Below are 16001 nucleotides of genomic sequence, written 5' to 3'. Positions count from 1 at the left end.
GACAACATGCATGAAGAGGATGGATAAAATACTCATTTGCCTAATAATTCTGCACTCCCTGTACTGATGCAACACTTGGACCCTACAGAGGTTGTACATGTAGTCGGACTCCTTCAGGATGGCACATCAATACATGCCATTGACAGAATGTTTGCTGTGTCTCCCATTCCAGTGGTAAGTGCATGGAGGAAATTCCAGAATTTCCAAGCAGTTACTCTAGGAAAGCTGGACAGGACCATAGAAGGTCCTTAAGTGGCATGCGTGTCCTTTGTGCTGGAAGAAACAGTATGGCCACTGCCAGAACCCTACAAAATGATCTCAAGCAAGCCACTGGTGTGAATGTCTCTGACCAAATAATCAGAAACAGACTTGTATTATTGTAGGATCTTTACCTTTTAATATAAAAACGGCTTGAGGCAGCTGTTTTGTTTTTGTTTGTTTTTTTAATTTGGCGCTATATAATATAATAATTTGATTTGAGGGTGACCTGAGGTGTCAGCATCCTCTAGTGAGCCCTATGATCACTGCCCAGTATTGTGGAGCCCAAATGGCATTCATCATAGAATATCCAAATTGGCAAGTTCACCACTGCCACCCTACGCTTTTCAGAGATGAGAGCAGATGCATCTTGAGCACATGACAGACGTGAAAGAAGATATGGAGAATGTTATGCTGCCTGTAAGATCATTTAGCATGGCTGTTGTGTTGGTGTGTCAATTATGGTGTGGAAAAACATATCCATGGAGCGATACACAGTCCACTATAAGCTAGGCAATGCGACACTGACTGCCAGAAGATATTGGGATCCTTCAACCAATTGACAGATCCTGTGCTGGTGCAGTGGGTCCTTGGTTCCTCCTGATGAACAATAATGTCCAGCCTCCTGTTGACAGAGTATGCATGCAGTTCCTGTAGTATAAAGGAATTGATACCACTTGACTGGCCGTAACTTGGAGTTCAGCCCTGGGATAACGTTTCCCCTGACGTTCTGATTAGTAGACAACCCATTTGAACCACAGCTGCCCCACCACCTTTTAAAGGTATCACAAAAGACAAATCAAACTATAAAAGTTAAGCACCAAAATAAAAGGTTATCTAAAGCATAGGAGCAGAATCTTTTAACCCTCTCAGGCTCAAATTAAACTTTTTGTTGCTAATGCACAACCAAGTCCTGCGGTGGTACTTCTGAGTAAAAAAAACCTCATAAAATATGTATGTGGGGTAATCAGGTTGTTAGTTTTTAACTGTTGCAAATCTGCAACGCCTGCCTTGAGAGGGTTAAAATGCATTCTTTTCTGTACTTTTGCCAAGAAACAGGGCCTTCATTTGTGTTGCTTTTTGTTTTCGTGTGTAGGCTTTGCGGGTACTCCCGGCTACTTGTCTCCAGAAGTGCTGAGGAAAGAAGCATATGGTAAACCTGTAGACATCTGGGCATGTGGTAGGTGTTTTTTTTCTATTTTCAGCACCACCTCTGCCAATTTTGTTCTTGGCACTCAAACAATGGCTGTTTATGTGTGTAGGTGTGATCCTCTACATCCTTTTGGTTGGGTACCCTCCGTTCTGGGACGAGGACCAACACAAACTCTACCAACAGATCAAAGCTGGAGCATATGATGTTAGTCAGCTTCTCATCTCTGTTTCTCTTTAAGTTAAATAAGATGTGGTACATATTTTTATTGTATATGTGGGCATGCTTAGGTGTGCGTTTGGTTTAGTTTCCCTCCCCAGAGTGGGACACAGTGACTCCCGAGGCTAAAAATCTGATCAACCAGATGCTTACTATTAATCCAGCCAAGAGAATCACTGCCCAGGAGGCTCTGAAGCACCCATGGGTCTGCGTAAGTAGCATATACACATCCAGCATCCTATTAAAACTGACAGGAAACAATATTTCACAGCTCCTGATTTGACTATCAAGCAATTTGTAATTTGCAAATCCTCTCTCAGCAACTATGAGAACATGTGCTTAAAACTGCCAAATATGACATGTGTAAATATGTTCTGACATGTCAGCTTATCTTGAATATGGTTTTTTCCATAGACAGGCAAAAGTTCAACCTATTAACCTTCAGCAACCAAGAACTGAGTTCTACATGATAAGTTAAATTCCTGCAGAAATCTCTAGACTCTCCAAAGAAGTCTAGAAAATTACAATTATGTTTAAAATAGAGTAAATTGACATCTTAAACAGTGTGTTAGTGTGTATAATAAAAATACACTGAAATGTTCAATTTGTTTGGCAATAAATCACAGCTTGATGCTCTGTAAATAAATGCCATCTTACAAGGGCCTTTGATTAATGTAACAATTCAAGAGACTCTGGATTCTGAACTAAAAACACAAGCTTGAGCCCAATGGAACACTTTTCTTCCAGGAAAAGTACTTTTTGATAAACGTGTTTTTTGATACAAGATTCAGAAGAAAAATACAGTTAAATGAATTAAATGACTTGTTTTGACTGTAATAAAATAATCAGAAACACAGTTGCTATCTAAATGAGCTTTGGTGCTACCATGTTTTGTTGGTAATTTTTTGGGGTATAAAAATGTCAGTTTAATTCAATGAATTCAGTACTTTTCAGTTTAAAACTAGTTTATGTCAAATGTATTATTTGATCAATTTAATTATTTTACAAAGTTAATTTTTACTTCTGTTTTGTTTTTATGACAGATAATAATATGATTTTTATGCATTAGGATTTAATATATCTAATTAGAATGTACATTTCATACATAACCATTAGACTGAACACTAGTTACAGTCATACGTCCATCTGTAACACTTGTCTTTCATTGGAAAAGAAAAAATATTCCTTTAGGCAATTGTATTCACTGGAGTTTTAAGTGAACTTTTGCCAGTTTATGCAATAAAACTTTGGCACAATATCTTTAAAAATATGATCATAGCAACAAGAAAAAAAGTTACATTTACAGTATTTTCCATTTATAATTTGTAAAACAATATTTTCTTGACTGTCTTCATCAGTTTAAGTCATAAACCCAGTACCTGTGATGTTTGCAGGAATAGTTAGTAAGAATGACTAATGTAAAATTTGAGAGAAATTGGCCCAAAAACGCAACAAAATCACTAGCTAAGTCAAAGATCTAAATCCTTAACATAACAACATATCATTATCTCTGTAAGGAAACAGAATGTATTGTGTGGATACTGTAAAGCCAAGTTGAATCTCTTTATCCTGAAGTTTTGCTGAAATTTTGTTACCTAAGGGGCCTCAGAATTAACACATTTCACCAATGCAGAATCTCACTGGCAGCTCCTGCCCACATAAACCTATCACTGTCACAGCTGCTCTTGTAACATTTTATTTTCAGCATCTCTTTCTTTGTCTCCCCACAGCAACGCTCAACGGTGGCCTCAATGATGCACAGACAGGAGACCGTCGAGTGCCTGAAGAAATTTAATGCCAGGAGGAAACTCAAGGTGTGAAAATATTTGATGGTTCAAAAAGAAGTTGTATCTCTGATTTCAGGAGAAAGGAGGAAACCCTTACTCTAGCTTAATGTCTACCAGTTTTGAACTGATTTCAGATTTTTTAAAAGGAGCTACAGTAGCTATAAAAACAATTTGCCCTTCCCTGCTGTAGTCTTCCTTTTTAAACACAGCTTAAGAAGTTTGTAGTGCAGTAAAATGATAAGGGAGGCATGGGGGATGCTTACTGTTATCACACAGACATTATGTAGGAGTAGGTAATGGATAATAGGTATTGATTTTTAATAACTGGACATTAATAACTTGAGCTTATTATATAATAGTATACTATAGGATATTTGTTAATAGGCCGCTCAGTCTATTTCTCTTGGCAAAACTTAGGGTTAACAAAAAAAGGCAAATATGAAATTTAAACGTGAGCTCAGTGGTCAAACGCGACATATTATTTGGAAACCGTTGCGTGATATTTAGACTCAACATGTACCAGAATCTTTTCCTAAATGTTTCCAATATAAACAAAGGCAGTTCAATTCGGAGATATCATTAGAAACAATTGAACATGATTTATTGATATACAGAATACAATTATGTTATTTGGAGATTAGACTCTGATGAGTCACTGAATGACTTGGGTAAGGCGGAGATGTGGAGGGTGTGGGTTGCTAGAAGGCACCTGGAAGGGCAAATGATGGATGAGCAGTGAGATTTAAAGTACGCGGAGTGGAGGCTGCTTGGCCTGAAGACTAGATCACAAATGTCGCAATAAGCTTGACAGTGTGGGAGTGATGTAAGGCTTCGATTAGCCACCAAACACAATGCTATCCTTTTTGTCTTCCTTGGTGAACTTTATGTTTCTATCCACTAAGTTGAAGAGAGCAGTGAAGGATTGTAATTCTTGGATTTAGATTTTGACCCAGGTGTCATCAGTTTATGTGTACCAGTGGCTAGGTGCTGTCCTGGTGCTTTCCACTTCCTCCATGGAAAGGCTGGCTAAAATATGTGGTGGTAAAGCAGTCTAACAGTGTGCAAATCTGATCTGGGGTGAAGCTTGTTCTGTTTTCCAAGGAGCTGTCTTGTTGTAGTTGTTTTCTGAGAGTTTCCACTGCCTCAATTGTAGGTATGCAAGTGAAGAGAGAGACCGCAATAAAAGACACTATGGTTTCATCTGGATCAAGTTTTTGGTCCTTGTTGGTGAAGTCAGTGGAGTTTTCGATGTGATTGGGGGTGTTCCAACAACGGGTGCTAGCATGGTGGCAAGGTGTTTGGAAATGTTGTAGGTGGCTGAGTTTATACTGATAACACTGGGTCTGAGTGAGACCCCTTCTTTGTGGATCTTTGGAAGTCTTTAAATACTGGGTATAGCTTCCCCTTGGTGTAGCCGATGGTAAGTAGGACAGTCAATAACTTCATCCTTTTCCAGTTCTTGTAAGCAACTCATGGCGGTTTTTTTTGTATTTGCTTGTGGGGTCTCGTTTTAAGGCTTCATAGGTATTGGTATAGTGTCAGCGTAGTAATTTTCGTGTGATAATCCATTGTGTTTTGAACAACAGTGCACCTGCCCTTGTAGCCTGGTAACATGGTGATGTTATGGTCTTTGCTCAGAGATTTTCTTCTTTTCTTGTATTGTGAGGTTAGACAGGGGAACATTTGCACTGGAGAGTGTGAAACCTTCATCCTGATTTGCTCTGCTTCTGTTTGTGTTAATTTATTAATCCTTAACATACAGGTTAAAAGTTAATTCACGACACCAGCATATTAAATAGGTTTCAGGGTGGATTCTTATAATGCTTTTCTGTGTTCTTCCTCATCAGGGTGCCATTCTTACTACCATGCTTGTCTCCAGGAACTTCTCTGGTGAGTGTTGCTCTTTAAAAAGACAGAGGTGATGAGGAGAGGTGACATGCCATCTCTTCAAAAAATTACATCTACACACACACAGACACACACAAAACACACATTAACGCATAACAGGCTCATGGGAGATGCTATGGTAGAGATTTGTCTTATTTAAAAGCTCACCCAACATAGCTGTACTTATATTGTGTCAGTGTCACATATAACTAAATCTTGTTTATTTGTCACTTTGTTCTTTTATGATAAATGACAAAAGCTAAGTCACTGAAATCCATAAAGAGGCTAATAGTAGTGTTAAGAAAATGAAATGAACACTGACTGGCCTGACCCGATTTGCTTGACTAGCAAATCTAGAGAAAGCCAAATATTTTTTGCAACATGTTTTGTATTTGTTGTGTATCAGATTTCCATTAAAATGTAAGGATTACTGGCTAAAAACTATAATTCTTTTTTTTAACCAATCACATTTTGACTTACAGTTGGTAGGACTAGAACCATTTAACAAATTTAACATCGTAAGCCCTCCTGTATATTAAAAAAAACTATAAAACTAAGAACAACTGATATACCAATATTTATTTTTACATTTTCCCCAAACATACAAAATTAGAACTCTTAACACAATAGTTTATTTCTAGTGCTACAACGTGCATTTTCTGGAGCTCATCAAATTGCAAGCAAATTAATTACAAACAGTGTTCATCAACCTGCACAAGTAGGTCGATGAATCCTGTTGAATACTTTCAACACCTGAAAAAAAGTCTCAGCAGTGAACTTTGGTGTTTTTGTATTTTTCTTGTTTTCTTTTCGGTTACCTTTTTTTTAGCTTTAGTTCTAATGAACAGACAGCAACCTAAGGTAAGGTAAAAATGATTTATTTCAAATCAGACTATATAAAAACATGGTGGAGGTAATGTGGACATGCTTTAAACACCTATTCTTCCCACCCCTTAATCTGTCGCTGTAAATACTTTCCTGATGACTCTATGGTATCAATAGCTACAGCCACCCCACAATAGCAGTGGGGTGGCTGTAGCTCAGGAGGTAGAGCAGGTCACCTACTGATCGGAAGGTTGGAGGTGCGATCCCAGGCTCCTTCAGTCTGCATGCCAAGTATCCTTGGGCAAGATACTAACCCCAAGATGCATCCATCGGAGTATGAATGTGTGTGAGTGTAGTTAGAAAGCCCTCAGTATAGAGGTAGTGCTAGTGAGAATGGGTGTGACTGGGTGAATGTGGCGTGTTGTATAGAGCGTTTTGAGTACTCCGGGAGAGTAGAAAAGCGCTATATAAGAATCAGTCCATTTAGCTACATTTAAATCTTATTGAATTCACTACAATGCTTATTTTCTTAATTATATCACCATTAGAGTTAAAAAGAAGGATAAAACAGTTTTTTTTTACCATGCAATTGACAAGTGACTAGTCTGTGAGCAAGCAGTGTCCTTCTGTTTCTCTGTCAGATAACCGTATTGAATGTCACATCCAGTTGCATAAGACCAAGATAGCTCAGCTTGAGGCTTTGCAGTAGCACTTCACTAACCAATGGGTAATGTCACAATGTCATGGTTCATCTGGGATGACAACATCATATGGGTTTGTAGACTCTTTGAGTTATATTTGTACCAGTTATCCCTATAGTGTTGTGGACTGGCTCTTCATTTAAAGGATCAAAGCTTCTGATTCCAAAGGATATTGACCAACATGTAATGCCGGACTACCGAGCCGGAGTTGAGAAGATTCACCTGGTTCTAACTGATAACCTCTGGATGTCGATCCTGCTATCTACTGATGAAATACTTTGAGTAGCCCTGCAGGTCAATTATGAGATTCTGCCTGTTAACAGCAGCTCTTCACTATGGTCCATGCACATGGCAAATTTAACCAGGTTATTCTTTAGTGGCCAGGAAAAGAACTGGCAAAAGTTTAATCAAATAGTAACAGTCACTTGATGAATTCACCAGACTTTTATCCTAATTTAACTAACCTATTCTATGCTAATGCTGATTTCTTGTACAAGTGTTGAGAGGAATGAGAGTAAGGAGAAGGGGTATGCACTGATCAGGAAAGAGATCCGCTCTATCCTGTGCCCAGTAAAGTTCAAATGGGGACGCTGTGACTCAGTACAAAGGCCTCCAGCTCATTTGAGACTATAATCCAACGTGACAAAAATGAGTAGAAAAAAAAAGAGCCAAAAATTTGAATTCCGGTTCCTAAGTTCACAATGGTTGGGCAACGGTTATCTTCTGGTGCTTCCTGTTGACATTTCCAAAGTCCTTTCCTGGGGCACCAGATACTCAAAACAAGAATCACTAGTAGAATAAGCTGTTTACATACAGTTCTTATGAAATGGGGAGACATAATTATTTTTATAATAGCCTGCAAATATGTTCATTTATCTTGTAAAGTTGGACATTATAACATGGAAGTCTGTGGGGATTGGCTCACTTTTGAAGTCAGCCTCAAGTGGCCATATGAAGCAATGCAATTTCTCCAGTCTGTTGACAGATTCGTGGCTGGCATAAGTACCATAACATCCTGCAGTAACACAACATCCCCTCTTGTTTATGGATAGAACGAACGTCATTTTTTTTAGTAGCACCATGAGTAAAGTCACACCAAGACGCCCCGTGGGAGCTGTGTGAACAATAACAAGGATAATGGAGGGCTGTATCAGATGATCTGACTTCCACAATGCCTGACCGACAGTCAAGTGAGATTATGATAAATTAGAGCACAGATTGAAGGAAAAACAGCCAACAAGTGATCAGCAATTGGGAATTTCTTCAAGGTTGTTGCTTAAACTCAGGGGATGATCTCATGAAGCTAGTTGAAGACTGAAGAATATTCAAAGCTGTTCTTGAAACAGATTTGGCATTAAAATACAATATCACCCATATATAAAGTCGTTTTGGTTATGCTTTCCTTCTACACAAACCCATACGTGTTATGTTTTAGTTTTGATCCATTCACATAGTAGTATTAAAGTTTTGACTGGTACTGTTAATGATACTCTGTATTTTTCAGTGGGCCGTCAGACTACGGCCCCTGCTGCTGTCAGCGCTGTAGCAGGAACCACAGCTGGCATCGTGGAACAAGGTAAACACATCTCGCAAGCACATCTTTTAGCATTTTCTCCCTGCAGCTTTTAAAACTTTACATCCTTTCCCCTCATTGAGGCAGGAGCAGATGTGATTAAACGGAAATCTCCCAGGGTCACAACATCACACACTCCTTTAGCTCTATCCCTCAGCTTGTTTTAATCTCTCTTCCTAAATCTTTCTCTCCTCTTCCTCACCCTTATTGCTTCTTTAACTTTTTGCCAAGGTAAGCAATCTCATTTCTGATCTGAAGGGAAGAGTATTACAGACTTTTCTTTCCTTGTACAGACAAATAGCATGCACTGTGGTGTATAAGTGGGAGTTTAGTTATCACATTTTAAATGTGGAGTGCAGTAACTGTTCAGTGCTGCTTTTAGGTTGGGGATCACACATCCACTCAGAGCTCCAACATGATAAAAGATTAATGTCAGCAGAACTGGAGTGTTTTTAAGCTGTTTCTTCCTTTTTTTAATCAGCATTTAAGCAGCAAAACACATACTTTATTTTTTCCACATCATCCCAGACTAATTCCTGCCCATCAGTGAACTCTGTGAATTAATCCAGCCTACTCTTCAGATTAACAAACCCATTATCATATACCTGCATCTCTGTTCCTCTTCCCTCATGCTTTCGCTCCTAATCCCCCTTCTATCTATGCCTGTGCGTGCAACGGTGCGAGAGAGTGTATTTGGATTATACAGAGAATTAGTTTGACTTCTCCCCCCTCCCTCGTGTTTGATGCCCTCTGCTTATCTAATGCTTTGGGCAATGGATCAGGGTCAGGAAGTGCTAGCAGGATGGAGAATTCTTTTTAATATATGTGTGAGTTTTTGCACATTTTATTCATTTGCTTTTTAAGACGCAGGGAAAGAATTTTCCATTTTTTCAGAGGGAGGGGTAAATTCCTTTCCCCCCTCCTCCTAGTGGTAGTGGATGGGAGGATAGGCATTGTAACTCTTCACATTTATTTGTGCACTTTGACAAGCAGGTGATTTTTTTTTTCTTTTAAGCCAGTGCCTGCATGCATGCATGAATGACCGCGGATGTGGATCTGCATTTGTGTGAGCAGATTACAAAGTCGTCATCTGAAGGTAAATAATGTGTACTCTACCATCTGAGGGTGTGTCGTTCTGCCTCTCTGCAGCAGCCAAGAGTCTCCTCAACAAGAAGGCTGATGTCAAGGTAAGCTAGGTCATCCTCTTCATTTTCATCTGCAGCGTTTCCTCTTTATATTCATGGCTGCCCTTCCATACTTCTACTACTTTTATTAATCCGTAAATGTTTTGGTTCAAAGGCAGATGCAAACTATTCGGGGTGATCTTTTTAAAGCACGATTGCGTTCACTTTAATTTTTTGGAAGATATTGTTTTTGAGTGTCTGTGATGGCTATATTGTTTTCTTTCCTAGGCTTTTCTATTATCCTTTCACATTATCCTTTTAATTTAATTAGAAATATTAAAACAGGGGAAGACATGTTTGGGAAGGTATCCAAAGTTGTTTTAAATTGGATTCCAAAAAACATGTCAGGAAACATATTAAAAAAGATGGAATTGGTGGAACATCCAACAACTTTTTTAGTTTAACTGACAATGGGCCAATATAATGATTAAACGTAAAAACACAAACACCCTACTGAGTGTCAGACCTTCAGAATGATCATAATGATGATGAGGGGTTCAACCATTTAAGAACAGGTTTCTCACAAAGAATTTGGTGACTGTATTATTACTATTCAAAAGCAAATGCAAGGAACAAGGCTGAAAACCCAGTATAAATGGCTGTGATATTCACAACCTTAAATGACCCTGCATTAAGAATGCACTTTTGGCTATTGGAAAGTATGTGGAAATCTGAAAACCGTTGTCAGTAAATATAGTTCATTGCTGATAAAGCAAGTTAAAATTTTAATGTGCCAACAGTCAAAATGTAAAATTCTTTAAGAAAATTATGGTTAGCACATCCACTGTGCTAGAGCAGAGGGATGATCCAGCTTGTTTTAAGTTTAAAAGCCAGTATCTCTAATGTATAGGAGTGCATTAATACACATGACATAGATAAAGTGGATATCTGTGAAGGCACCATTCATTTTGAATGCATGAAGCACTCAGAATATAGACACAGTCACATGTAATGCACTCAAACACAGCTGTGGCTCAGCAGGTAGGTTGGGTTATTCACAGTCATACGGTTGGTGGTTCACTATGCAGCTCCACCACTGTTAATGTTGAAGTGCACCTGGCAAGAACTCCACTTTGCCCCCAGTATCCATTGTGTGTGTGTGAATGGGTAAATGAGGCTTGTAGTAAACTGTGAGTGGTCAGTTTAGGTCACACTTCTGCACAGCGACCTCTGATGTTGTTCCTGGAATCTGCTGGAGCCATTCTTCCAGTTTTGGGGTTGCAGTTCCTAGTGTTCATATTACCACTGGGACCACTTTGTAGTTTACTTTCCACGTCTGCTCCAGCTGTTCCTTCAGCCCCTGATATTCCTCTGTTTTCGGATACTCCTTCTTCCTCATGTTGCTGTCTTTTGTTCCTTGTCAGCTACCACTATGTGTTGTTGGTTGGCAAACAGGTGCTTTTCTGTCTGGAACCCAAAGTCCCACAAGATCTCAGTGCTGTTGTTTCCACCTTTGGTGGTGTCTCTCATTACGACGGGCAGACTGCTAGTCTGTATGTGGCACAGATGTTCCTGTACACTGTCCCAGCGACCTGGTTGTGCATCTGGTGCTTAGGGCCTGTTGCTGTACTGCCATGATCAGAGTGTCATATCAGCATGTGAGGCATGCAACGATGTGCACAGGACAACTGATTGTCAGGATAAAACAGAAAACAGATGGACCAGACACAGGAAGACAGAGAAAACAAACACTGAGATCAAACTGACTAAATACAGAGAATGAGTGAGAGAGCTAGAGTGCGGGACAGAGAAAGAGGGCAAGAGAAACATGGAGGCAAGACAGAGACAAAAACTTTACATTTGCAACCAGATACAACTGACTACACATAGGGGGTGCTGGGGAGGACACACAGAGGACACATAAACTAGGGCAAACAGAGCACGCAAGGGAACAAAATTCAATGAACTAAGGACTAGTACCAGGGCACGCAAACTGAATACAAGAATTGCATAATTCCCTAAAGAATGAACAAGACCAAACCAAGACAAACTCAAACTCCTTTAAACTGGCCTTTTCTAGTCACTGGTAGGATGTCTTGATATCATCTACATCTACGGGGGTTCGATTCCCCTGAACAGCTACCCTGAGGTACCCCTGAGCAAGGTACCGTCCCTACACACTGCTCCCCGGGCGCCCAATGGCTGCCCACTGCTTCACTGAGTGAATGGGTTAAATGCAGAGAGGGATTTTCCCTACGGGGACCAATAAAGTACTCTTTCTTCTTTCTTTCTTCTTTCTTTTATTTGTCGATGGTACTTTCCATGCAGCGGCTTGGTCATCCATGACAGCTCCTCCTCCTGTACCTCCTCATACTTTTGATAAATGCTGGATGCACTCAGTTATTCAACCAAATAGATCTGATTTTATTTAAGTAGGGTGAAATTTGTAGTGTAATTACCCTATAATGTGTCTCACACAGCTCATAGTTTAACTTTATTTATTTATTTATTTATTTTTCTTTGTTTGTTTGTACCAAAATAACAGAGGATAATGTCTTGTTAAATTAAATGCTTTGTCGATATAAAATATCAGCAGATATTATCTCCTCCTTACAAAAAGTACAAGTCCAGACAAAAAAACTCAAACTCTGGGTCACCTAGGAATCAGCTATGCCTTTGAATGATAATGGTAAATGGTCTGTATTTGTATAGCGCTTTACACATCCAGTCATGCACCCATTCATACACTGGTGATGGCAAGCTACATTGTAGCCACAGCCACCCTGGGACGCACTGGCAGAGGCGAGGCTGCCGGACACTGGCGCCACCGGGCCCTCTGACCACCACCAGTAGACAACGGGTGAAGTGTCTTGCCCAAGGACACAACGACCGAGACTATCCAAGCCGGGGCTCGAACCGGCAACCTTCCGATTACAAGGCGAACTCCCAACTCTTGAGCCACGATCGCCCGATGACTTAGAGAAGCATGTATAATGTGCTTTCTTGTGAGATGTATCTCTATCACACAGAAAGAAAACTTGCTTAGATAATGGAGTAACTTTGTCAGTTTTTAAATTTCACACAACATCATAAAAATTTGGTATCAAAATCCACATTTTTTATTTAAGTGTCTGATAACTGGAATATATGTCTTGAATTTGTAACAAATGAATACATTTAAAAATAAGTAAAACATTTAGCAGTTATGTTTTTGATTTCGATAGATCTCTGTGTCAACTGACTTGCATGTGCTTGGATGGGAAGCTTCCCCTGTCCAATGTGGCAGAGCAATTCTGTATTTATGTGTAGCAAAACATAATGATTTTCTTCATGCACAATGTATTTTAAAGATCTGTCACAAGTGCCTAAAACACTTGAATCGTACAGTGGTTCTGATTGGAAAAAAATCACTGCAATTTAATAGATCACTAACAAATAGGAAAGTGTTGCCACCGACAACGAAGCATCAGACAGAAGCCCTTCTTCTTCCATTCCTCCTGACCTGTTTCCTTATGTCACTCTTCATATCCTACATTTCTTCACTTTCCTTCAGCTTCTCTTCCCTTTTTCATCCTCCGCACAACCCCTCCTCTCCCTTCTTAGGGGTTTAGATTGGTAATCTCAGATTATTTCCCACCAGATGATTAATCTATCATTACACAACCACAGCTTGTCCTTTGCTGGACCATGATGTAAAATGTACATAAACAACCATGGAGCTATTTTAGCATTCTGGCATTGGCACAGGCACTATCTCTCATTATAACTTCCACATCTCCTCTTTGTTTCCAGCTTTTTTTTGTAAATATGCTTTTTTTAAAGCTTCACATGTAAGTGTCGTAACTAACCCTAATGACAAGATATTTACAGTATTTTAAGGTTGCATGTACTGTTCAGTATTATTTTTGGTAATTGTTTCTTATAACTTTGGAAAGAAATAAACAGTAAACTTCACAACAAGCAATTTTGTGAGTTGCTGGGCAAAAGACATCCCGACAATTACAATATCTTTAAATTAATGTATTTTAAGTGTTCCTTCTGCCTGATGTTGCTATCACTTGGTATAGCGACGTCTATCACTGTGTCCTTTTTCTGCTTATTATCTACTATTATTATAGCCGGTTGGTGAGCCATCACCAGCTTCAATGATAAATGAGGAATTTTGTACAAAGCCCTTTCAGTGCTGAAGTAGAGTAGAAAGGTGCTCCATAAGAACCAATCCATTTACCTGTATATAAGTTTGTGTAAGCAATCTATTCAGGTTTAAGTTAAATGCACTGCATGCACTTTAAGTGCAAATGTGTTATTATTCTGAGCCTTGTCCTGTCCAGGTGGCTCTTCTGTGTTGTGCCATGCTTTTATGAAGTGGCTGTTTGGTTTCTCCAGTCTAGAGGTCTGAGCACTCCTCACTGCACTGCACAGCATATACTATGTTGTTTGTTCTGTTTGTCATTTTGTTTCTTCCTAGTTGGTGTTGTGACCTTCTTTTTTGTGCATCTGTGCTGATTTGAAAGCTCAAACTGAAAGCTCAGTTGGGATAAGTTGGATGTTTTAAGAGCTTTCTTAATGTATGTGTTCTTTTTCTTTCCCTTTTGGCTTAAAGGCAATGTTTTCTGCCCGGTGTTACAGGATACTGATTACTCCAAGCTTTTGTTGCAGAGGGTGGTACAAGTCAAAGAGTAGGTACTGGTCTATGTGTATAAGTTTCCAGCAAAGTTCAATGCTGAGGTTGAGACCCAGCCTGGAGACCAGTGGCAGAGATGAAGCAGTTGTGGGGACTGACTAGAAGGCTATGCTCCGGTAGTGTGGCTGGAAGCCAGCATCAGTGACCCTCAACAGGCTGGTGACAAAAGAAACAGAGACCTTCAAGGTGGTTTTACAAGTGGCTGGTAATGAAAGAGGCAGAGGCCTTCAGGAGGCTGGGAACAAAGGAGTCCCTCTGGAGGCATTAGAACTTTAAATAAAAAGGTGGATTGGGAGAAAGGAGAGTTCCTTTATGAACCTTAAAGTAACCTCGAGTTGATCTCAAAGCTTTGGTTATGTGTTCTGCTTAAGTATTCTAGAGGTGGGGGTTCAATAATGTGAGCAGTTCTAAAAATGAGTCGCACACCTGAATTACAATAATGAAAAGGCCTTTGTTTCCTAAAAACTTGATTATAAAGGTGCTTAATTTGTTTTAGTGTTGTAACCCTAACTTTGAGATACGAGGATATGCAATAGTTAATGTGAGAAAATATAATAGCATTCAAGAACACTCTTAATGCTTCTCTCATAAGTACATTACAAATTTGTTGAAATATAACTATGTTGTGTTTAACAAAGTTTACCCTTTTTTAGTGATAGAATTGTGAATATAAGCTTTTCGGATTTCCCAATTTTCCCCATCAGCTAGAAAAGCACCATGGATGTTGCAACCAACTAGCCTTTTTTTAAACAGCATAGTGTGCAAAGCATTGACTCCACAAGTTGATAGTTGAGAGTATTTTTTAGCATTTTTACGAAATGTCGCTGTTAGTATTTGGCAACAGTGGTAAAGTGGGTGAGATCAGCTTCAGCCCCTGAGCACACTGAATTTCCATATGGACTTTTTTTCTTGTCCTTTTGCCTAACACAACATCAATTAGAAGTAACAGTACCGTGGAAAAATATGAACAGAAAATATAGAATTCCAGTGATTCAAGCATGAAGTCTGTGAATAATTCCTGGTTTTGCATGTTTCTTCTGATGTAATTGAAATAGAAAAGTTATGCCTGTGAGTCTTTTTGCTGTACATTTAACATGTTACTAGTGGCTGGCTGTGTTTTCTGTGTTTGTTTTGTTTCATAAGTTTTGCATCTCTGTTACGTTTTGACCTCATTTTCTCTATTTGAATGTCAGGAAGACACATTAGAGATACTAATGCAGTGAGTCAAAATAGATGCTTGTTTTTCATGTTTGACAGATATTGTGGAGTTGATCAGCTGTTATTTATTTAATTTACCATTTGCCAGGTTACATCCACAGCCAGTGGGCAGTAATGAAAAAGAAAAATGCTGTGATTGGTGTTTGGATTTTCCTGCATAGAGAAATGAGTCAGCATGAAAGATTGTTGAAAACTTTTTTACCTGATTAATAATGTAGCAAAAAAAAAACCTGTGGAAACTGTTTTCGATCCATAGTTGAACGACTACACTCTTGATTCTAGATACTACTTTTGTCTTAGGAGAATTTTGCTGCCATCTGCTATTATTAACTGTATACTTTTACACAGTTACCACCCACTTCACTACCAGCAAAGGTCACATCTCAGAATGGTTGCTGAGTACTAATATAATACTTTTTGTTTCCTGCACAGCCTCAAACAAACAGCACGAGAAACAGCATAGTCACCAGTCCCAAAGGCAACATCCCCTCTGCTGCACTGGTATGCAGCTCTATGTGTTTCTGTCTGTCCAAAACATTTCTAGCTGTGTGTGTGTGTGTGTGTGTGTGTGTGTG

The 16001-nt window shown here is 39.2% G+C and overlaps 1 protein-coding gene across 9 annotated transcripts in view; it reads left to right on the top strand.

The window, feature by feature from the left end:
• camk2b2 (calcium/calmodulin-dependent protein kinase (CaM kinase) II beta 2) overlaps positions 1-16001 on the top strand; it is a 62424-nt gene that overhangs the window by 30582 nt on the left and 15841 nt on the right. For 4 of the 9 annotated variants that reach the window (XM_005739106.1, XM_005739107.2, XM_005739104.2 and 1 more), the window contains exons 8-15: positions 1355-1438; positions 1521-1615; positions 1716-1838; positions 3358-3441; positions 5262-5304; positions 8332-8403; positions 9550-9587; positions 15859-15927. In XM_005739106.1, the coding sequence (XP_005739163.1) occupies positions 1355-1438; positions 1521-1615; positions 1716-1838; positions 3358-3441; positions 5262-5304; positions 8332-8403; positions 9550-9587; positions 15859-15927 (608 nt within the window). The remainder of the gene's footprint in view (positions 1-1354; positions 1439-1520; positions 1616-1715; positions 1839-3357; positions 3442-5261; positions 5305-8331; positions 8404-9549; positions 9588-15858; positions 15928-16001) is intronic. The other 5 variants (XM_005739108.2, XM_005739105.2, XM_013912426.1 and 2 more) reach the window with 3 other exon arrangements.

Source organism: Pundamilia nyererei, unplaced genomic scaffold (genome assembly GCF_000239375.1).
Source record: "Pundamilia nyererei isolate P.nyererei 1_Seehausen unplaced genomic scaffold, PunNye1.0 scaffold00089, whole genome shotgun sequence".
In the NCBI taxonomy this organism is placed as follows: Eukaryota; Metazoa; Chordata; class Actinopteri; order Cichliformes; family Cichlidae; genus Pundamilia; species Pundamilia nyererei.
This window is presented reverse-complemented; position numbering and strand designations above follow the sequence as displayed.